General features: G+C 31.1%; 2 protein-coding genes across 3 annotated transcripts; both read left to right on the forward strand.

Annotated features, from left to right (window-relative positions):
- Nucleotides 1–160: 160 nt before the first annotated feature.
- LOC139484191 (ankyrin repeat domain-containing protein 55-like) lies at nucleotides 161–22,786 on the forward strand. Of its 2 annotated transcripts, none has more exons than XM_071267926.1 (10): nucleotides 161–285; nucleotides 5,486–5,636; nucleotides 6,092–6,178; nucleotides 7,473–7,566; nucleotides 13,564–13,683; nucleotides 13,905–14,054; nucleotides 14,752–14,889; nucleotides 15,254–15,442; nucleotides 16,091–16,165; nucleotides 22,170–22,786. In XM_071267926.1, the coding sequence occupies exons 2-10, from the start codon at nucleotides 5,496–5,498 to the stop codon at nucleotides 22,310–22,312; spliced, it is 1,137 nt and encodes a 378-aa protein (XP_071124027.1). In that variant the 5' UTR covers nucleotides 161–285; nucleotides 5,486–5,495; the 3' UTR covers nucleotides 22,313–22,786. The 2 variants fall into 2 exon arrangements, with proteins under 2 accessions (XP_071124027.1, XP_071124033.1); XM_071267932.1 differs by lacking the exon at nucleotides 161–285 and adding an exon at nucleotides 468–627.
- Nucleotides 18,376–21,139, forward strand: LOC139520562 (zinc finger protein 862-like). Its single transcript, XM_071313340.1, has one exon. It carries the CDS (start codon nucleotides 18,437–18,439, stop codon nucleotides 21,137–21,139), a length of 2,703 nt encoding a protein of 900 aa, XP_071169441.1. The 5' UTR covers nucleotides 18,376–18,436.
- Nucleotides 22,787–24,701: the final 1,915 nt, after the last annotated feature.

Genomic DNA, 24,701 nt, shown 5'->3' on the forward strand with positions numbered 1-24,701 from the left:
TTAGAACATGAAATATTTTTGACGTTTTATGTATAAAATAAATCAATGATATGTCATTTAAATTTCCATGTTTTCTCCAAAATGCTTCACATTTTGAAATCATTTAGATATTTCATATTATTTTATATGCAATGAGAACAATTTTGAATAGAATGTAAAATAAATGATATAATCTCTGCGCAATTTTAGTTTCGGAGAACCATGAGTATCAAAAACATTTGCTATCGGTTTCCTGTTTGCCTCCCACGTGAAGTATTTCCCTGTCAGTGACGTCTGAAGTAAAATGTGTGTAATTCATCCAATGAAACCTTGTTTACTTTATATTTGTTAGGAATTGATAATAGTTGTGTTCAACAAAGTTGATCACAACAGATGAGAATAACAATTTTCACTGGTTTTTCAAACGGTCCACTCGATCACTTTGTTTAATAATGCTATGACCTTTCTGTAAAATCAACATTAACTACCTGGTTCATGACTGATGGGTTATATACCCTGCTGTTTCCACCATGTATCCTGACAGCCCCGTATACTCTTCGGCCCAGTTCACTTGAACTGTTGAAACTCTCGAGTTAACTTTACTTACTCGGGTTTCAACTATGGCCGAGTTCACTTGAAACTTTTGAGGTAACTTTACTTACTCGAGTTTCAACAATATGATTTTACTTTAACCACTTGAGTTAACCCCTCGTACCCTGGTTCCAACCCTTACCGAGTCAGGGTTAAACTTGAGAAACTCTTGAATGACGTCAAACCAATGAGAATATCTTATTTTTTATGCTTGGTCAGGGCCTTATCCTAGAGTTCCTTAGAGTTGTTCCTAATATCAACTCTACTGCATTCACGTGATAATCTATCAACTCTGAAGTCGATTGTAGAGTTTCAAGTGAACTCGGCCAATACGATTTTACTTGAACGACTCGAGATAACCCCTCATACTCTAGTTCCAACCCTCACTGAGCCAGGGTTAAACTCGAGAAACTCTTGAATGATGTCAAAGCAATGAGAATATTTTATTTTTTATGCTTGGTCAGGGCCTTACCCTAGAGTTACTTAGAGTTGTTCCGAAATATATCAACTCTAGTGCGTTCACGTGATAATCTTTTAACTCTGACAAATGTCTGAAGTCGATTGTAGAGTTTCAAGTGAACTCAGCCTCTGAGGTAGCTTACAGTGGGTTGCTCTTTGATAATATCTAATGAAATTTATATACAACACTTTATTTTCTGCAGAAACTCGGAAAAGACCTTCTGTGATGTTCAGATTTATCTGGGACTTGTATAATAACTAACTTTAAGGTTCATCATAACAAATGGACAAATATGGCCATCTTTTCACCTAAAAAAACTACTCTGTGTACAGACTTACCTGTGCTGTTTGGAAAGTTTTAAGGCCTATAAGCATCCACTAGATATATATAAAAGTTAAATGCATTTTGTGTTTTAGAAAGATAAAATCTTTCTTGGTTTTTAATGGGCATTTTTTTCCCTTTCTGCAGAAGGTGTAAAAATAAACAAACACCTGAATTAGTTTGATACTGACTCAGATAAACTCTGACTCACCTATAGTTGTGAAGATACCTCTTGTCCATGTCAATTAATGACAATCAAAACAATACAAACCAGTTTTTACCTAGGGAGCATCTCAAAGATGTACCACAACTTAGTTAATTTTCACACCTCATGCATGAAGGAAAAAAAATGCCCATCAAAATCCAAAAGAGATTTTATCTTTCTGTAACACAAAATGCATTTAACAATGATATATATCTAGTGGATACCAGGCATTAAAATTTTTCCAACTGCACAGGTAAGTCTGTACTCAGAGTAGTTTTTGGCATGTAAATACAGCCATATTTGTCTGTTTGTTATGATGAACCTTAAGTTTTAACCATCTTGCTGCCAGTAGTTTTTCAAGGTTGAATTTTGTGTGCCAGAAAATATGACAACATGATGGCTGTGACGTCACAATACCAACAATGACTTCATTTGATATATATATCGTCCCGCCATAAGGCCAAAAAAAAATATATGTCTGTTTAAGGTTACATGCTTCATACCTGCCAACTTTTGAAAGTGCCCATGGGGGTTTTAGTGCGCGACAACAATTTCAAAGTTTAAGTTCTTTGCGACATATTTTGCGCATGCTGTTTTGTGGTCTAGAAAAGGTGTCATATTTGTATGATGAGCTTACAAGCCTTTTTCTTAAGGATATTTGCATGATTCTAGTTATTATATATCAATAGAAAAGATGAACATGTAGCTATAAGACCAGGATTTATTTTCATGTGTAAAGATATTAAATGATTGTTGGCTTTTCCAATTCAAAATTATGCACAAAGAAGGACCTTTATAAAGTTGGGAATAACACCTAGGGGTGACATGCTAGGGGTAACCCCTCAATGTAAGGCCATTAAAACCCACTTTTTAACAAATGAGCACATATTCATGCTATCTGAAGAAATTTTCCCAAAGAACTACAAATGTATACATCTTATGATCTATCTGGTATTATATGGTCAACACATGTACAATAATTTTGAAATGTTCTGAGACCTAAAAAAAAATTGGAATCCTAATCCTCATTTAGAAAAGTTTTTCCAAATATAATGAATTTTCCCATTTTCAAGTAAAAAAAAAATTCTAATTTATTTTTTTATTATAGTCAAATGACCCTTGTCTTAGGGACAGTTCCCCATTTACCTGTTTGTTTGGTCCTTGTGAAAAATAAAGAATAGTACATTGTACTTTAATGATTTGGTTATGTAATTGAATAGATAAATAACATATGTTAAAGCAAGTGTAATGTCAATAAATTAGTGAATAAACTACTATTTATTATCTTTATGGTAGTACTGCATCATTGAATTTTGTCAATCAGCCATGCTTTTATTCTTAATCTGTGTAAGAACCTCATTGAAGGTGAAAAATCACCCATGTTCAAGATTTTAAAATTCTACAACACAAGTTCAAAATCTAGCACGTTAGAATAATCTTGAGAGAAAACGTTTTTGATTGGCTCATTAATTTGATCACAAGAAACACTGAATTTGATTGGCTAACACGATTGTCTCCCTTGAACACAGTTCAAAATCGGGAACAATGAAATTTTTCGTGTAAATTTACACAAAATCGTGTTTTATAGCTTTTTTCACGATCACGATCGTGCAATCGTGACAAAGGGTCAAAATCGTGTAGTACACGCCTAAATCGTGAAAGTTGGCAGGTATGATGCTTTAAAAAATCGGGTAGGTAGGTCGGTATTTTCATTTTTTTTTTTTAAATTTTGTGACATGATTTTGAGTGGGCGGTTTCGTCTTGTCGTGGTCCGAGTTGATCATGGGCCGAGTTTACCTGTAATTTTAATTTTAATGATTGGATTATTTCCCTTTGTTTTTGATTGGGGAAAAATCACACGAGTCACAAATTTCCTTAAAACAGCTATCATATTCATGATTATGAACATTGGGATGTATCAGGCAACACTATCTTCACTTTTAACACAAGTTCAGTTTATTTTTCACTTTACAACGGAAATAAAATGGCTTAGGGTCGGCGCTCAAAATAGGGTCGGTCGTGTAACCGTAAACAGACATATATTTTTTTGGCTAATAGGGCTCTTTGTGGTTAGTTTGGCCATATTGGATAGGTGGCAGATTTTTTTGAAAGAGGTGGAAATAGTATGAAAGTATGGGAAATCCTATGCATGTTTCCAAGAATCAAGCTGCGCCCTGCAGAGCATTTTATTTATCTGTATAAGAATGAGTTTCTATACAACAGCAAACATTTTTTTGGGATCGCATAATGGTATGATGTTGTCGTCGTCTTCCAAAGACACATTTGGTTTCTGGACAATAACTTCAGTTAAAGTGAATGGATTTCTATGAACATTCAACACCACCAAAGGAAGGTTGGGATTGATTTTGGGGATGATGGTCCTAACCATTTAGGAATCAGGGACCCAAAACAAGCATTTTTCTATTTTCAGGATAACAACTATTGTATAAGTATTTTGATTTCTCTGAAATTGTCCCACAATGTTTAATACCACAAGTAGAAGGTAAAGGTTGGGTTTCATTTTGGTGGTTATGGTGCCAACAGTTAAGGAATTAAAGGCTAAAAAGAGGCCATCAATAAGCATTTTTGTAGTTTCCAGACGTTTGCACCTGTCCTAAGTCAGGAATCTGATGTACAGTAGTTGTCGTTTGTTTGTGTAATTTATACGTGTTTCTCGTTTCTCGTTTTTTTTATATAGATTAGACCGTTGGTTTTTCTGTTTGAAAGGTTTTACACTAGTAATTTTGGGGCCCTTTATAGCTTGTTGTTCGGTGTGAGCCGAGGCTCCGTGTTGAAGGCAGTACATTGACCTATAATGGTTTACTTTTTTTTTTAAATTGTTATTTGGATTGAGAGTTGTCTCATTGGCACTCACACCACATCTTCCTATATCTAATAACTTGTGTTTAAGTGTATGGATCTCTCTTTTCAAATTTCAAATTATTTTAAAAGTTTCAGGAAGAAATCTCCAAAAGACAGTATTGCACAATTAATTTGTAAGATCTTTGACCCATTTATTTTCTGTCAACAACTTGTTTTATTTTAAATATTTGATCACAATCCAAATTCAGACAGTATCAAGATTGAATATTGTGTCAAAATTTGCCCCAACTGTTTAGAGTCGATCTCTGCGGTCGTATCAGGCTGCGCTCAGAGAAGCATTTTATTGTAGATTGGATCAGTCAAACGGTCTACTCTTGTTTCACTTTCAATGTTGACATTCTTTTCCTTTTATTAGCCAAACACACACATATCATGTGTAACCCGTCTCTAGCTAAGAGGTTCAATTGAAGTTTACATGAATACAGATTTAATGAGGTCAATTTATTCAGTTGTCCATGAATAATTTATTAACAATGTTTATTTGCATAATTTAACAAAACTGAAACAAATTTGCTGCTAAATAAAGGCAACAGTAGTATACCGCTGTTTGAAATTCATAAATTGACAGAGAAAAAACAAATCCGGGTTACAAACTAAATACTGAGGGAAACGTATCAAATATAAGAGAACTACGACACAACAAAAACACACTAAAATGTAACATACACAGAAACGAACTATAATGTAACAATGGGCATTTTCCTGACTTGGTACAGGGCATTTTATGAAAAAAATGGTGGGTTGAACCTGGTTTTGTGGCATGCCAAACCTCCCACTTTAATGGCAATGTTAATTATAACATTAAAATGACAACATTACACAACAGGGCTACAATAAATAATTGGGAGAAAATATAGGACAGAGAAATAAACAAATAATAGCCATCAAAAGGTACCAGGTTAGAAAAAAAAAATTATATGCCAGACGTGCGTTGCGTCTTTATTTAGTTATTTGTAAGCAGTTGTATTATCTTTCTGATTTACACATTTGGCTATATACATATACAGGGTTTGCAGTCTTTTATTCTTATATTTCTATCATTTTAGATCAATAAAAATGGGATCAGAAAAGCTGGTGTCAGAAATGACAAGGTCAGAGTTAGAGCAATACAAACACAGTGCAGAAACAGAGTTAACTGCCTTGGTTTGTCAGGCCTGTGAAAGTGGAGATTTCAATTTGCTAACAGATTATCTCAGGGTATTGTATTATTGATGATGTGATATGTGGGTTGAAATTTTCAAATAAATTGAATAGAAAAATAAAATATTATCTTAGGATTGTAAAATGAGTACAGTGAACAACACATTTTTAAATTCATGTTGGTTGACTATTTGAAATAGATGTTTACATTTGAATATAATTTAAATTTTGTAAAGTTTGTAGAGTAATTATTAAACGGAATTGGTATGTTAAGTTTCCTTTTGGTCTCTTGGAATGAATAGATCTTTATATCTTAATTTTTTTAATTGATAAAAAAAGTGATTAATGTATAAAAAAAATTTAAGGAATGACTTATATTTTTTCTTTCTATTTTGACTTCACGGTTACATGAGAAAAATATGTTTATAAGCTGATAGACAAAACACTGTCAGCCAATCAGAAGACATGTTACATCCAAAATTAAATTATAAAAAGATAACCCTATTTTTCAGATATTATGGGATACAGACCCACAAAGAGTAAATGCCACAGATAAAGCAGGAATGACTGCATTGCATTTTGCTGTTTCTTGTCAGAATGTAAGTTATTGTCTTAAGTTTATTTTCTAACGATTGAGGTGTGTTTGTATAGAATAAACATTTTGTAAAAAAGTTAGATCTACTTTAGCAATACTATTCAGATTTTTTGCTTTTTTCATTCATTTATTTCACACTTAGTTAATCTTTTTAAAAAGGGTTAGACCATTAATTAATAATACAATGCTATTCATATTTCTATACTTACAATGATGCTTATTTTAGAGTAAAATTATGTTAAAAATAGAATGAAATTCAAAACAGTGTGGCTGTGGCCATTGATTGACACATTAAATTCATCCATTGACTGGGACAATTTACGTGAACGGTTGTCTATAACGACCACTGCTCACGACGTACCTACGATAGGCATTTAAACTGTGGGGTCACAAAAGGTTTCTTAACGCCTTTAATTATAAAATAATTCGAAAAATTAATCAGGAATAACCTTTATGTTTTGATTTATATAATTGATATAAATCAAAACATCGTGTTATTTCTGATTAATTTTTCGAATTACTTTATTAAGGTGTTGAGAACCTTTGGTGACCCCATAGTTTAAGTGTCTTTAAAAAGTACACAGTGAGCAGTGGTCGTTACATACAAACGTTCACCTAAATTGTCCCAGTCAATGGATAAATTTAATGTGTCAATCAATGGCCACAGCCACACTGTTTTGAATTTCATTCTATATCTACTCACAATATTTATATGGCATGTATAGTGTAACATATTTTATTGTGATAAAAAATGTCTATGAAAAAATGTCTATGATATTGCTGTTAGAAAATGGTGTGTGCTCATTTAAAAGGGCTAATTGTATAAAGCATGGGTTTTTATGTGGTAATTCCGCATAGCAAATTATGGCAGGGCAGCATGAACAATTACATGTAGTTGTATCTCCATAGTTTAGATAGATTCACATCCATGACATCTTTTAAGTCTAGTTATAATTAATACATCTTTTTCATGTCAGACTCTTAAGCCTGTTGACATATCTTGTTTTAATATTTTATTGTTAAATTTTTGGAATTTCCAAAATTTATGGAATACTTTACAGTGATGACAGTAAAAAATATAGAAACTCTAATAAAATGTTTATGATTTTTTGTTTCGAATTTTTTAAGTTTTCATATTTTTCAGCCTTTACTGCATGACTGCTTGATAGTCTATTCATGACTTACATATCATTTAAAATAAGTAAAAGCAGCTTTAAAACAAGACATTATCTGGGATATATTAAGTTTTGCATGTTTATGTTTATATCTTCTTTATATCACTTATTATCTGACAACAGATTACTGCAGTTAAGATACTAATGACCTATGGTGGGTTAGCATCAGTTCACATACAGGATGCTTTAGGTTTCACACCATTGTTTTTGGCCACAGGTCGGTAAATGTTCAAAAGTTCAAGTTGTTGCACAGTTGGCTAACAATGTTTCAGTTTATTTAGTTTTAAAAATGTATAAATATTCATTTTCTTAGATTATTTTTTTAGCATTTTATCCAACACGTCAGATTTATTCCTTTCATTATTCCATTTCTGTCTAATAAAGAATAGGGTTTTATTCATAAGTCTTTTGAATATATGTCATTTCATAACTGCCAATAGTCTAACTAACAACATCACATCATAATTTTAGTCTGCAACCTACTTTTCATCCAAGAATGTCTTTTGTTAAGTTACATGTTAATATCTCAGAAATCTTTAGTTTAATGTCAGTGATATTTCACCTGAACCAAGATAACAATATATATGTTCCAGACCATACGAGTATTTGGACCGTACGCGTACGGTCCGGACCGTATACGTATACTCGTACGGTCCGACCATACGCGTACGGTCGGACCGTATGAGTATACGCGTACGGTCCAGCTGACCATACATGTTTTGGGATCATATGGGTTAAATGTTAACAAACATTTATCAAAATCTTTATTTTTAGTTATACAAATTGTTATTATTACAATTAGATGGATAAAGTGAATAAGCGAACAATTAAAATTAAATATTTGTTTAATTTTATATCCGTGAATCCTATTCTGTTACTCTGGCCCAAGATGACACTTGCTTCTACAAGGAACGTCCTATATTTTTAACATTAACATGTTTTGTTCATGCATGTTCCTTTGCATATGCATTTTTGTAAAGTTCCTAAATATTCTACATGTAAAACAATTGTCCTCCCACATTATGTTTACTTCCGATAACTTCAATTTCAATGAGCATACTGGGCTGTAATTAATGAATTAATGACATGCTAAGTACAGGAGATTAACAGATTAAATAAGCCTGATTTTTTACAAATAATTAATATATTAAGTTTTTATTTCAATAACTATTCAACTTTTTATATTAATTTGAGATATAAGTTATGTTGATCTGTTATATACATTTGTATCTAATAAACTTGACCAAATTCTTAATATTAGTCAGACCATACGCGTACGGTCCGACCGTATGCGTATATTGAAAAAGTACGCATACGGTCCAGACCGTACGCGTACGGTCCAAATACTCATACGGTCTGGAACATATACACTTCATACTTGAAGGCTATCGTAATACAAAAAAAATCATATAGTTATAACCACTAATTTCTATCAATATATATGAAGTATATCAAGAGTCAGCAAGAAATGTGTCAAATCTGACAAGGATTTTTTTCATAGCTTTTAAAAGAAGGAAAACATTGTTTTACAGATTATCATTTAATTTGGAAATATTGAAATTTATGAGAATAAAAGTCAAATAAGAAAATGAATATTTATAATTCTTAAGATCTCTAACACAATTAGTAACAGAGGGCTAATTCAAAAATGTCTCCAACTTATTGTTCAAAAGCAAACTATGATTTAGATATATACATGTACTTTGTATAAAAGCAAAATTCTAATTTATTATGGGTGGTGAGGATTTTGCACAGTTGGATATCTTTTGATTTGATAAATAACCATACATTGGAATTACAACATATGTATTCTGAATCAGTCAAGTTATTTTGAACTACTGTTACTTGTTCTTATCTTGTTAAATTGTTAAAAAGTTATGCCAGTGATCAAAGGAGGAGGTATTGTATATGTTGTAAGGGCAATAATCTAAAATAGTAAGATTTTTGGGGAGATCACTCTCAGATTGATATATGAGCTGCATCGTATAGAAATAAACCTTATGCAAATGCACGTATACATGTATATTTATAAGACTGGTTGATTTTGGAACATTCAAATACGAAACAGAAATTGAATTTTGGTTTGTTTTGTAGGATTCTTATAACAACACATTTTTCAAAGATATACAGACTTTTCGTAAAGACTTGTTTGACTGGAATTAGGTGAACAGATGCATTGATTTCAGTTGCATAAGGTTGATTTCTATCTCATTTGCATAAGGTTAATTTCTATCTCATTTGCATAAGGTTGATTTCTATCTCATTTGCATAAGGTTAATTTCTATCTCATTTGCATAAGGTTAATTTCTATCTCATTTGCATAAGGTTGATTTTTATCTCATTTGCATAAGGTTAATTTCTATCTCATTTGCATAAGGTTAATTTCTATCTCATTTGCATAAGGTTGATTTCTATCTCATTTGCATAAGGTTGATTTCAAGGTTGATTTCTATCTTATTTGCATAATGTTGATTTCTATTTCATTTGCATAAGGTTGATTTCTATCTCATTTGCATAAGGTTGATTTCTATCTTATTTGCATAAGGTTGATTTCTATCTCATTTGCATAAGGTTGATTTCTATCATTTGCATAAGGTTGATTTCTATCTTATTTGCATAAGTTTGATTTCTGACACAGCTCCTATATATTAAATACATGGCTGATTTCAAGGGGCCTAAATGTGACCTTTATCCTACCTTCCTCTTAATGAAGACATCCATGGAATGTTAGTCCATTAATGTTATTCAATAGACTTTCAGGATAAAAAAAAACAGGGTTTCTCTGTAGCCATGTTTATTTCAAATTTGTGTTTTCATCATTGAATTTTGTTGATTTAAAATTTATGTGCATGTACCCTAAACTGTGGATCAAATAACAACAAACATTGTTTTTTCTTGATCCATAAAGATTTGTATAAAAATAATGAGTTCACAGAAGATTTTAGTTAGTATACAACCTGTTAGTTTTGTTATTGCATGAAATCATAAGTTGGACATCGTGCATGCATCTCAATGTTTTAAAGTTGATTCCATGAAAAGTTCTAATCTGATAGATCAAAATAAAAGACATAAGATTCAATCTGAATACTTATTTGGACATTTACATCTTAAAATCATTAAGAACATTTATACAACATATTGAATGGCAATAGATAGTGTCTAGTAATTCACATTGTTCTGAAAAATATTTCAACCTTTGTAAAGAAATTACTTTTAATACAATAAACACAATTTTAAACCTGACCTTTTGTGAAAAATGACAAAGCTTTTAACAAATAAATCATTATACAAATAAATCATTATAATTATGACCATAAGCTGTAATCAATTGATGATTTCAAAAATTTGAATTTTTACACTGAAATGAAATATTGGGAGTTTCTTTCAGCATTCCAATTCACAGTTTGATTGTAGTTTATTGTCGAGCCTGCAACTTTTGTTGCAGAAAGCTCAACATAGGGATAGTGATCTGGCAGCTACGACTGCGGCGTTAGCTCACTTCTTAAAAGCTTTATATTTTAGAAGGTGGAAGACCTGTATGCTTCATACTTTGTATATAGATGCTTCATGTTACGAAGTTTCCGTCAATCACATGTCCAATGTCTTGACCTCATTTTTATAGTTCAGTGAACACTTGAAAAAAAAGTTCAAATTTTTTGTAATGTTGAATTCTCTCTTATTATAAGTAATAGGATAACTATATTTGATATGTGCGTACCTTGCAAGGCCCTCATGTCTGTCAGACAGTTTTCACTTGACCTCGACCTCATTTCATGGATCAGTGAACAAGGTTAAGTTTTGGTTGTCAAGTCCATATCTCAGATACTATAAGCAATAGGGCTAGTATATTCGGTGTATGAAAGGAATGGTAGGTGTACATGTCCAACTGGCAGGTGTCATCTGACCTTGACCTCATTTTCATGGTTCAGTGGTTATAGGCAAATTTTTGTGTTTTGGTCTGTTTTTCTCATACTATATACAATAGGTCTACTATATTTGTTGTATGGAATGATTGTAAGGTGTACATGTCTAGCGGGCAGATGTCATTTGACCTTGACCTCATTTTCATGGTTCAGTGGTCAAAGTTAAGTTTTTGAGTTTTGGTCTTTATTGGTGTATGGAAATATTTTATGATCTTCATGTCAGTCACGCAGGTTTAATTTGACTGTGACCTCATTTTCACGTTCATTGCACAGTGTTAAGTTTTTGCGCTTTGGTCCATTTTTCTTAAACTATAAGTAATGGGTCAAGTATATAATATGTTGTATAGAAGCATTGTTAGCTGTACATGTCTGCCTGGCATGGTTCATATGACCTTGACCTCATTTTCAAGGTTCATTGGTCTTTGTTTAGTTATCTTGGTTAATGTTAAGTTTATGTGAGTTGTAATAAAGCTTAGCTTTATACTTAGGACTATCAACATAATATCAATGATTAGTTTAGAAGGCGAGACATTTCAGCGTGTGCACTCTTGTATGTATTTATATGGTAAATCATTATACAAAACATTTTCCGATTTAAGTTGGAAAGAGTGGTATATTTTTTTCAAAATGTTCGAAAAGTAATAACTTTTAACAGCATTTTTATATGACCGCAAAAAATAAAAGAAAAATTTTAGTCGTATATTGGCATCACGTCATCGTCAGCGTCACCCGAAGACGGATTGTTTCCAGATAATAACTTTTGAATAAGTAGAAAGAAATCAATAGAATTTTGACACAATGTTTATCACCACAAAAGGAAGCTTGGGATTGATTTTGGGGGTTATGATCCCTAAGGTTTAGGAATTATGGGCCCAAAGGGGCCAAGAACAGCATTTATCTAGTTTCAGGACAAAAAGTTGTGTATAAGTATTTCAATTGTTCTGAAATTGTACCACAATGTTAAATACCATTAGTAGAAGGTTGGGATTTATTTAAAGGGGTTATCGGGAAAACAGTCTAGGAATTAAGGGCCAAATAGGAGCCAAAAACAAACATTTTTCTAGTTTTAAGGCAATAACTTGTGTGTAACTTTATGGATCTCTCTGACATTGTACCACAAGTTTTCATTTACCGTAACACAGGGAAAGCTGGGATTCAGTTTGGGGTTAATTTTCCCCAATATGTAGGAATAAGGGGCCTGAAAAGGGCCAAAAAAGAAGCATTTTTCTAGTTTACAGACAATAACTTGTGTTTAAGTTTATGGATCTCTATAAATTTTTACAAGAAGGTTCACTACCACTAAAGAAAGGTTGGGATTGATTTGGGGGGGTTATGGTCCCAATAGTTTAGGAATGAGGGGCCATAAAGGGGCCCAAAATAATCATTTTTGTAGTTTTCAAACAATAACTTATGTTTAAGTGTATGAATCTCTCTGAAATTAAACTACAAGTTTCCATACCATTTAGGGATGGTAAGTATTGACTTTGGGGGAGTTATGGCACAAAATGTTTTGGAATTAGGGGCAAAAAAGGGGGAAAACTAGGTATTTCCGGACAATTATTTGAATCTGAAAAAAATTGAATTCTGAAAAAATGATAAGAAATGTATGATGTAAACTAACTTACTAAATAGGGTTAGCCATGCAGTTTATATTCCCTTTTCAACATCAGAGTCTTCTTTCTGTTTAATATCATTCAGTGGTGTAACATAGATATAGATTTGCATTACTGGAAAGAAGTTTACCGGAACTGTAAATTCAGAATTATTGCGTACATTTATTATGCTTTTTTGTCTTTTTATACTAAAATGCAATCTAAATTTTTGAGATATTTCAAAATAAGATTTTCAGTTCTTGAGTTGATAAACCTGTCACATTTCGCAATGATAAAAACTTTGCAATAACTTCTAAATTTACAGTACATTAAAATATTCCTATCCTAGCTTTTTTTGGTAAAGATTACATGAAATGCAATCAAAACCCTATGATACTGACTTGATATCTAAGTCTTCAAAGGTTTATCACTACCTATGAAATACACAATTTGAAATTGAAATATTGTGCATTGACCATAACATTCTATACATCCTATCCATAAACATTTCCAGAAATTGGTCAATGAAATATATTCTCAGATATTTGAGTTATCGCCCTTGGTCAAGAACACTACAACCAATACTTTATTTAGTTTTAATTCCCACTAAAAATAATTTCAATCTTTACCCTTCAGTGCTTACAAGCACTTTGATTGACATATTACTAACTATGTTTTGTTTATCTCTTTAAAAATCAGGTCGCTATCCTAGTGTTGAAATTTCCAAACACTTAATAGAACAAGGTAAAGCTGACATAAACCTGAAGACATTAACAGGAGCCACACCTTTACATGGAGCAGCCTTACAAGGAAATATAGGTATGATATTAACAGAATTAACCTGATGGATCCTGACTCTTTGGACATGTACTATAAAACCTTGGTGCATTGTTTAAAAGGAAAGATAATCTGAAATTAGAAAAACTATAAAGGTCTTTTCTAACATAGTGGGAAGACCTTAAAGATTATAAGGTTTTTAATGCATTGATCATGTTCATAAGGGAATACTATAGCTATATATAGTTATTGTTTCTTTTCAGATTGTATAAGATTACTACTTGTGAAACATGCTGACCCCAGGGTGGAAGATGAAGATGGGACTACACCCATGGAACTGGCAAAAGATGATGCATCTAGAACATTACTTCATGATGCTGTCATTGATGCAGATTCTAAAAGAGATGCTGTGGGTAGGTTTATCACATATCTGTATGGTTTTCTAACTGAAACATTTCAGTACTGTAAATTCAGAAATTAATGTGAGGTTTTTATAATTGCGAAAAATGTGAAAGAGTTGTAAATACAATAATTTAAACTCGCATTTTTAAATATATATTCTATATGAATTAAACAGGATTTTTCTCAAAATCGTAAAAATTAAAATTGCATTTAAGTCTAAAATGACAAAATCGCAATAATAAATGCACTCAACAATTTTGGAATTTACACTACATTTTATTTCTATTCAATTTGCTCAGAAAAAAAAATATATATGGATATAATTTAATTTCGCGATTTTCATTAAACAGGTATACAAAATATTTTGGCGGAATTCATAACTTTTATCAATACCTTTGCATATGCATTTTAAATTAGAGGAATTCAATTTGGTGATTTTGTTCCATCCACAAAAATAAGCGAAAATTTGCACCCCGCAAAAAATAACCCGTTATACGGTATACTTCAAATTCTTCTACTCATATGAAATTTATTTTAAAAGACATATATTGAGGGAAATAGTCTATCTATCAAATTTTGTATATTAAAATGTTTTAAAAGATTCCTATACAGATGAATAGTATGTTTCTGTTTTGTTCTATATGACATCAGAGAGAGATTTAAAAATCATGTTCTTATATGATGTATACCATATTTATAATAACATAGATGCAGTTTGCGCCCAGTGTAAACAGATACCAAAAGATGGTTTAAAGAGGTGTGGCCAGTGTCATGTGACCTTATACTGCAGTAGAGATTGTCAGTTAAAACACTGGAAGTTTAGTGGACATAGGAGCGATTGCACAGGTACGAAAGCATAAACTTTAAGGGATTCATCTTAGAATATGAACAACCAATAAATGGTGTAAACACATATCTGCTATAACTGTCAATCATATTTGATATATATATAGCATCCATAAAACTTTTGAAAAGATGATCACCAAAGGAGTAAAACTTATGGAAAATATAAGATCTTCTCTGCAGAACATAGATTTATATCAAAGCTTATGAAATGATCACTGAACAGATTGGATTTTTTTTAATTTTAAATGCATGCAATGCATTGTTGAACATATCTTACTTAGATTTAAACAAACACTTTAAATTCTTAAATGATATAGCTTAGATGTTGACTAGAAATAATTCAATGATATTACTTCTTTTATAGGATATGTGATTGCCAGACCATTTCATTATGGAGAAAAGGCTGGTGAAGGGTTTCATACATCTTTCTACAGAGTGATGGGATCAACTAAATCTGATGTTAAAGTCTATGTCAGAAATGCAAATGAAGCTGCACAGAAAATGGCTTTTCTCACAAACAAAAGATTTGTTGTCAAAGTACAGGTTCCAATAGGTTAGTCTGACAAGTGTATGCCTTTCATCTATTTGTGACTCAGGGATTTCATTGATAAATTTTGTTTATAATTTTCAAATTTTAACTTGATGAACAACTACAAATACATGTAGTTAAAACTACTGATATAATACACATTGAAAGATTTAAAGATTCTTAAACAAGTATAAATGCTGGCTGAAAATTACAACACATTTTATAGAATCCCAATTATACTTGCAATACCTTGTTAAGGTGGTACCTAACACTACAGGGAGATAACTCTGTAAAATCAGCTAAACGTTTTAATTACTTTGTGTTGTTAAGGGAATATTAAGCTTCTCAATGATCAAAATAAGTGTTTGTCAAACTACTATATAACCAGTGTAATTTTTCTGATAAAATGGTTGGTTCAAATTTTTTGAAATTTCTATATTTTTGTAAAAGGGTCAAAGTAAATACTTTGTCAAAATTTTAAGAAAATTAAACGAGCCAAATTAATTTTAGTTAAAGTGTTGGGTACCACCTTTAATGAGTGAAAAATTTAACATTCTCAGTGAAAAAGATCATAATTATACAAACCATTTCAATCAAATATGTGTTAGATTTATATTTTGATATTTTTCTTCTATTACGAAATTACGTTTTTGATCTTTTTTTTTTATGAAGGTGCATCTTCAGGAGAGATGATGGTCTACAATGCAGACAGAAGTGTAGAGGGCTATGTTTATCATACAGAAAGAGGTAGTTAATGTTAACCAGTAACATTGTATATCACATTAAAGTTATTAGAAGCTTTATGTGTACTCCTACCTTTCCTATAATATTATGTCATCACTGAAATTAGTAAATGGGAAAAAAAATCATTATGGTACACAGGACCAGGGATAATAATGGCTATATTATTGTTTTCTTTGTGTTTATAAGATTTTTTTGACAATTTTTCTTTATAATACAGTGTTTTCCATAAGAACCGGCCGCCGGCCAAATTGACCGGTTCAAGCAATTATTTGGCCGGTTCAATCGTCATCAGTCTAAAAAATTTGGGTGCATATTTTACTTATACGACTATTTTTACATTTCGTAACTTTATTGATCTTTATTATTATCTTCAATTCTTGAAGTTTTATTTACGTTTGAGAGTTCCGGTTTGGATTTCTATCGGAACACACGGCCGTTATCCATCGAAAGAGAAACTCCCGAGAGATATCGAGTATTTATGCAAGTCATGCCATGTCAAGGTCGTTAAAAACTTTCGTTTGTTGTTGAAGATGAAACGTTCCATTACAGATTTTTTCCCCTCAAAGCGACACAAAGGTGTGGATTTTTATGATAATACAATTTATAAAGTTTGCATGCATTGTTTTTCAATTTGTTCTGTTGTGTTTATAAACGGATAGTTTAAATCGCGAATGAATCGATGACATAGCAGTGTTCCAGCTAGGTCGTTTCAGAGGGCGCGGTGCCCACCCTTTTTTCAGTTGCGCCCGTGCCCTTTTTGACGATTTCGGGGCGTCCTGTGCCTTTTTCTAGGCGTCCTGCCCTTTTAGAGATCGATGGTGTTTGATTTCATTTCCTTGTTGACCCTATAATTAATATCGATTTTCATCATTAATCAAGGTAATTAATACCTGCAAGTTAAATTGACAACCTACTGACTTCACTTGACAGCTTGTGTGTCTAACAAACTGTTAATTAACATTTATTACATGAGCTTTAGGTCATAAATTATCCGCGAATTTGAAGCGTTTGTAAATATATTTTCTCAGTTATTTCCCCCTTGTTTAGCCTCAATCAAATTTATTATCCTTCAAATGTTATTTACTATTAAAAATTGAAATAAACATGAATTTAATAAGAAATTGCATAATTATGCATATTTAGTGATCAGAAATTTATTTTGAACTTGCAGAGATAAATATTTTGCAAATTATTTTTTATCTTTATACTTTTTTAAACGTCTGACAGATTATGATCACTACCTTTTCTTCAACATAGATATGATACCTATATGCGATAACTCCTGTAAACATGAGGAGAAGTATAATGATAAATACACTAATAATTACAGTACACTAGCACCACACATTTCACATTAACTGTTTAATGGTTGATAACTATTTTTTAGTAAAAAAAATATAGTTTTACTTTAACTATCAAAATAATGTTTGATTTACATCTTTAATAAAATATGCCTTTTATAAATTATCTTTCACGCGTTAAATGTGCACAACAGGCCTGAACACTTCAAACAAATACGGAAAAATTCCTACGATAAAGGAATATTTACAAATCAAATATGTGCACAATAATTTGCTGACAGAATCAAAAATATAATTTAATTTTGAAAAATTAAGTCACACTTAACAAGAATACATGTACATTTGTACTCATGAAACTAAGACTTTAATAGTAGTTAGAAAATATCAATTGAGGGGCATTAAGATAAAGATGTAAATTAAAACTCTAATTTTGAAATAAAGAAAAAATGTGAATGTTACTTCTTGTGATCATTAACATTTGGCTTCATACTTAAACAGGTAAATATTTTTTATCCTTTTTTATGGTAATTTTCATTATGAATTATTGCCAATGGGGCCAATACATGTATATGTAGGAATCATTCCAATGCACTCAAAAACAATGTGTGATTATATATGAAGAGATGAAAAGTGTGACTTAATTTCAGATCCAATTTTGTTTGTTTAAGTTATGCATGGATGACTTGAAAAAGTTTTTTGTTTCAACTGCATGTTTATTTTTGGATTTGACCAATACAAATCATGTAAGTATATATAATTTAAGCCTTTAAAGATTTAGACATAACAAATCAATACAGAATAAAAAATAAGATGAAACAACATGTGATGTAGTTTTATCAGAAAGACAACACAAAATGTATTTTGAATTTAAAGGTTCTATATTTTTATAAATGAAGTAACTGTTGTAAACAGTATTTAATCAAAGAACGATGCAATTTAGCAATTACATATATTGAAAATAACTGGTACATGTATGATGTTTATAATTTATATAAATATTTTTTTGAAACACACTCCATTAGCCGCATCATTTAATTTTTCTTTATTCAAGGTTGATAAGTTGTATTTACTATTATATGTTTCAGGCAATGACTGTGTTGACATTAATGGCAATGCAATAGATGAATCACCCTCCCCTACAAGTAGCTGCTATGATAAAGATCAGCATAGTGAAGAAAAAGAACCTGAGCCAGGATCTTCAACAGAAACGGCAACACACCCTACTAGTAGTTCTGTTAATGAACAGTCTCAATCTTCAAAAGATTATATCTCAATGCCAAATGAAAAGAGTTATGGTCCGTGGAATTTTAAACAATGTAAAACAAACGTAGAAGATTTATTTGAGAACAAAGCAGTACATTCCTTTTTTACATGTAAAGATGCTGACTGTTCAACTATTCATACTGATTCCCAGATCTTCAAAAAATTTAAACACTCCTGGCTTAACAGTAAAAATTGGTGGCTCTGTTTTGTTGAAAATGATGGCATGTTTTGTTTGGTTTGCAAAAAGCATCAGATGAAGCACCCACAAAACCAACGCAGTGTATTTGCCTCTACACCAAGTGTAAGATTCAAAATCGATTCTCTAAATACTCATGTGCAAAGTAAATTACATATTGCTGCTTTACAAAATGAGTTATTACAACAAGTTTCGGTATTCCATCAAGAAGTTATTAAGAAAACAGAAGTGAATAACACTGTTTTAAACCAAGTATTTTCTTCAGCATATTTCTTAATGAAAGAATTTGTAGCAAATAAAAAACTACTTCCACTCTTGCAGTTTATTGAAAAAATCTTTGAGGTTGAACATTTAAAGTTCTTTCAACACAGATCAGCAAGGTCACAAACTGAGATTTTTCGAACTCTGGGGGATGTGATGAAAGAAATAATGTTAGAGAATGTACGAAAGTCTAATGCGTTTGGATTGATGACAGATGAAGTGGCAGACATTTCTGTGAAAGAAAATTTAGTAACTTTTATACAGTACTACAGCTTTAAAGATGAAGAAACTAAAACAAACTTTTTGTCCTGTAAAGATATTCTTGAGAAACACAATGCTGCTAATGCTGAGACAATAACTGGTCTGTTGCTTGAAGAACTTGAATCAGACAAGTTAGATGTTTCAAAACTTACAGGTTTCTCCTCTGATGGAGCTTCTGTGATGGTTGGTAAAAGAACAGGTGTCGCTACACGTCTCAGAGAAAAAAATCCATGTCTAATAAACATCCACTGTGTATGCCACAAGCTTGCCCTTTCTTGTGCTGATTCTAACGAGTCCATCAGTTTTATCAAGAATATGGAAATTATTCTTCGTCAACTTTGGCAACTCTTTGAAAATTCACCGAAGAAAATGGCCATTTACTTAAAAACTCAGAAGGAATTGAAAAATATTACCATGGGGGATAAGGCCCAAAAAGTTGTAAGCAAAAGATTAAAGAAGGCATGTAGGACAAGATGGCTTAGTCTTGAATCATCAGTCAAAGCAGTATTTTCAGAATATGAAGTTATTCTTCATACATTAAGTAAGTTAGAAAAAGATGACGCAGCAGCATGTGGACTTTTAAAAAAGATGAAAGGTCTTAAGTTTCTTGGAGCTATATACATTTTAAATGACATTTTGCCAATACTAGCTGATTTATCAAGACTATTTCAGAAAGACTCTTTAAACTTTTCTGTGATATGCCCAGCAATTAACATGACAAAGGACAAGCTGAAACAACTAATTGAGGAAGATAAACCTATTGAAAGTTTAAGAAATGATATAGATTCTTTCACAAATATGTGTGCAGAAATAAACTTGACAAAGAAAGATTCTGATGAACTAACATCTCTTTTCAAAAAGTATGTCGATGCATTAATCAAAAACATTGATAGACGATTTGAAGATTGTGGAGAAGTCTTATCGTCTTTTGCAATTTTTGACCCAACACTTCTACCAAAAACTGATGAAACAGGATTTAAAGAGTATGGAGAAGATTCGATCAAAGTGTTGGGAGAACATTTCTATCAAGATGATGAAGAAGAAAAGAAAAATCAGAAAGCTGAAAAACTGCTGACAGAATGGCAAGGATTGAAATATCAGATCAATGACAATTTGAAAAAGATCATGCCTCAAGATGTGAAAGATGGAAAATCCAAAATTACAGCCACTGAATGGCTTTTAAACCAACTAGTCAGAAACAAATCATTTTGCAACTTCTATCCTAGTATAGTTTTTATTGCAGAAGTTGCATTGGCACTTCCAGTGTCCAATGCATGGCCTGAGAGAGGGGCTAGTGCATTAAAAAATGTTAAGACAAAGCAAAGAAACAGACTAACCAGCCACATGCTAGACTCAATTCTTCATGTATGTATAAACGGGCCACCTGTTGAGTCATTAGAAGGTGAAGCTCTTATCAAACGAGCAGTAACAACCTGGACTGGTGCAAAAAATCGAAGACGATTACCAGCAAACAGAGCTCCTACATCTAAAGTACAAGAAAACACCATGACTTGTAAAGCACCTGTACTCGAAGATGCAAGTGTTCAGACAGAGACACCGACAGAAATTGTCACTATTGAAACTGAAGTCAGACAGACATTGAATGAAGTTCGAAATGCAATGAAAATCCTAGAACTTGATGAAATGGATAATCTCTCCGAAGATGATTGTTCCTCTTCTGATGATTTAGATTAATAAATTTCATTTAACCAATTTGATAGTCTGAATTTTACCCACCATGTTGTGTTGACTTGTCTAAGTACATTTGGTTATACGAGTTCTAAAAACAAGAAGATTTTCATTCTATTTTTATTTGTATTTCTATTACAACTTAAATATATCATGACAAAATGACAAAATTATTACAAAACAAAAGCTTATAAGACATGATAATATAGAATATAGTGTGCATCCTATCTATAATTAAATAATAATAAATAAAATTGCTTGTATCCAATACAGAATAGAACAGTATTCTTAATTTTGTCAACGTTCATGACGTTTAAATTATAGTAGTATTCAAAGTCTTAAAATTGTGCAGACAAAATTTTTTAGAAAAAAATTCTCCTAATAATATGCCCATTTAACAAGCATGAAATATTGTCTTAAAATTCGTCAGATGCCAGGATTTTGAATCTAGATTTCAAAATTTTTTCGGGGGGGCAAGCCCCCCCGGACCCCCCCTATTATCCGGTGACCGCCTACTTATTCATTTTGGCCTGTTAGGCCAAAATGAATGGAAAACCCTGATAATAATAAAGTTATTAAATAATATAATAGATACATAATAAATATGGTAAATAATAATTAGATACAGATCTGTGCTACTACAATCATTTAGTGCTGATATTTTTACAGTTCATGCATCAAGATTAGTCACATAAAAGTCTACACTCAAATTATGACATCTTGGCCTTCATTTTCCACTTGAATGACTGTGATTGCGTTTTGTGTTGATATGCATTGCTTTAAAAAAATATAAGAAGATGTGGAAAGTATCCATTGAGACAACTATCAATCAGAGACCAAATAATGTAAAACGTAATCAAGAAATAACTCTATTCTTTTGCTATATTGTGTATATGACCAATTCATTTCTTTATTCATTTAAGTTTTTAATCAGGAATTGATTCTTAAAAGTTGCTGTTATAATCATAATAAGCAAGTGAGTTGATGTATTGACCTGTATGGAGAATGTAAACTTTGAATAAATTTTACTTTCCAGGATATGAAAATTTGACAAAAAGAATACAAACAGAAGGATTTATGGGTGTAAAAGCATTCTTTTGGGCAGAAATCATGACAGGTATTGATGAAGGCTGTTTTAAAATATTTCATGGAAAGTGTGCACCCTACCAGCAATGGTGAATGAACTGCATTGTGTATTTGTCTAAAGACTTGTAGCATTAATGCTTTATTTTCTTTGCTATGGATGTAATTCAATGAAGAGTCTGACATTCAAGACATGTATGCAGTAAACTGAGTTTGAACAAAAAATTGTGTGGTTTCTAGTGCTTACAATGAAAAAAAATGTTTGTTTATTTTTATATTTACAGTGTATACTATGTGAAATGGTATGTAAATATTTATATACATTGAATTCTGTCTAGAAAAAATCCCATTGGCTTACACCTTTTTAAGACTTGAATTCAATGATTGTGCTACTCTAATAAGCTATAAAGTTGAACTTTGCTTTTCTTTTATTTACTGTTATTTGGCCTTGGGTATAACCATTGCCCACATATTTACCAGTGGGCAAACTCATGACTGTTTGTTTAAACGGTAAAAGGTTTGACTTTTTGCAAATATTTATCGAAATACACTACCTTCATTGAAATATTGTGTTTGAAAGAATAACAAAATCTATTTGAAAAGTGCATACATGCTGTTAACAATTGTTTATACAATAAATTTGAAGTTAATCTAAATTTTCCATTGAAGTCTAATTTGTTTTTGCATCAAAGCTTAAATTAGTACAACACATAAAAACTTCACCTATGTCAGTTTCTCCTCATACTGAAAAATTTTACACTTTCAAGAGAATTTTTTATCTAAAAAATGCAGACCATCTCAGATTGTTTATATGTATGTTATATGTTTGTTTTCTGTTATTTTTTATAAATAGTTTACAATAATCACCTGTTGATCTCTAGATGTATTATTGATTTTTTTTGTGTCAGGCTGTTGTATATCTTACATGCTTACTTATTGATAATATATAATTGTGGGATTTGCATTCAGAAATTATCATTATTATTCATTTATCAAAAGGTATCAATCATTTCATGAAAATATTTTTATTTTCTAAAGATGCATTTCTCGACAGCAACTGATTCTTAGATTTTTAAATATATAGGAAAGAATATAAACTGAATATTGAATTGTTTATAATGGTTGTCTTTTTTCCCTGTTTGTTTAAAAAAAATGATATGGAAGTTAATGTATGTGTAATATTTTACATGCATATTAGAAAAAAATTATCTTTTCAACATAACTTCCAATAAGATCCAATTTATAGATATGTAGTTCATTGTTGATGAGAAGGTTAAAAAACATATTTTATATAACTCAAAACAAATCAGTCTTTTGGAAGTTAAGAAATGAACATATTGAAAGTAAATAAAGAAAAGATGTTTGCAGAAACTGTCATTGCTTAAATATTATTTCTTTAAATGAACATGATTTGAGTTCTCTGTATATAATAGTCATAAGATGTTATCAACCATTCAGTTGTTGACTTGTGTTAAGGTGGTACCTAACACTACAGGGAGATAACTCTGTAAAGTCATCTAAATGTTTTAATTACGTTGTGTTGTAAAGGGAATATTAAGCTTCTCAATGATCAAAATTGGTGTTTGTCAAACTGCTATATAAACGGTTGGTTCAAAATTTTTGAAATTTTGATATTTTTGTTAAAGGGTCAAAGCAAATACATTGTCAAAATTTTATGAAAATTAAACGAGCCAAATTGATTTTAGTGAAAGTGTTGGGTACCACCTTAATCATTCCAAAAGGGGAAAACATTCCAATTATTTTGTATTCTGTTTTGTACAAATATTGTTTTTGCTATTAAAGAAAAAACATTTAATACAGTCTTGACTTCTGTTATTTTCTTTTATAAATTCCAAATATAATGTAAAAGAATACTAATTATCAGGAAATTTTTGTTGTATATCTAATTTCTACGATGTTTTTTTTTTTTTAACTTTTGATTTTTTTATTTCCAACAATTACAACATATACATGACATACATACAGTATAATACATATAAGATAGATACAATGTCATTTTTATAAATAAATCTTAATTGGAAATATTTTACATTTTCTATTGAAAAGATAAAGAAATAAAAAATTAAAAAAATTAAAAATAAATAAATAAATAAATAACGAAGGAAAACAAAACACAAAAAACAAAAACAAAACACAAAAGGATTATCCAGTTACATCCCTATCTATATTTTAAATATCAAATAATTATGTTGAACAAAAATTGACATTTCTACGATGTTCATGGGAGTAGATATAAGAAGATGTGGTATAAGTGCCAATGAGACAACTCATCACAATTTATAATAGTAAACCATTATAGGTCAAAGTACTGTGTTCAAAACAGAGCCTTAGCTCACTACGAACAGCAAACTATAAAAGGGCCCTGAAAAATTATAAAACCATAAAAACGGGAAAACCAACAGTCTAATCTATATAAAAAACAAGAAATGAGAAACGCTTATAAACCACATCAACAAACGACAAC

This window comes from Mytilus edulis, chromosome 1 (genome assembly GCF_963676685.1).
Source record: "Mytilus edulis chromosome 1, xbMytEdul2.2, whole genome shotgun sequence".
NCBI classification, from domain to species: Eukaryota; Metazoa; Mollusca; class Bivalvia; order Mytilida; family Mytilidae; genus Mytilus; species Mytilus edulis.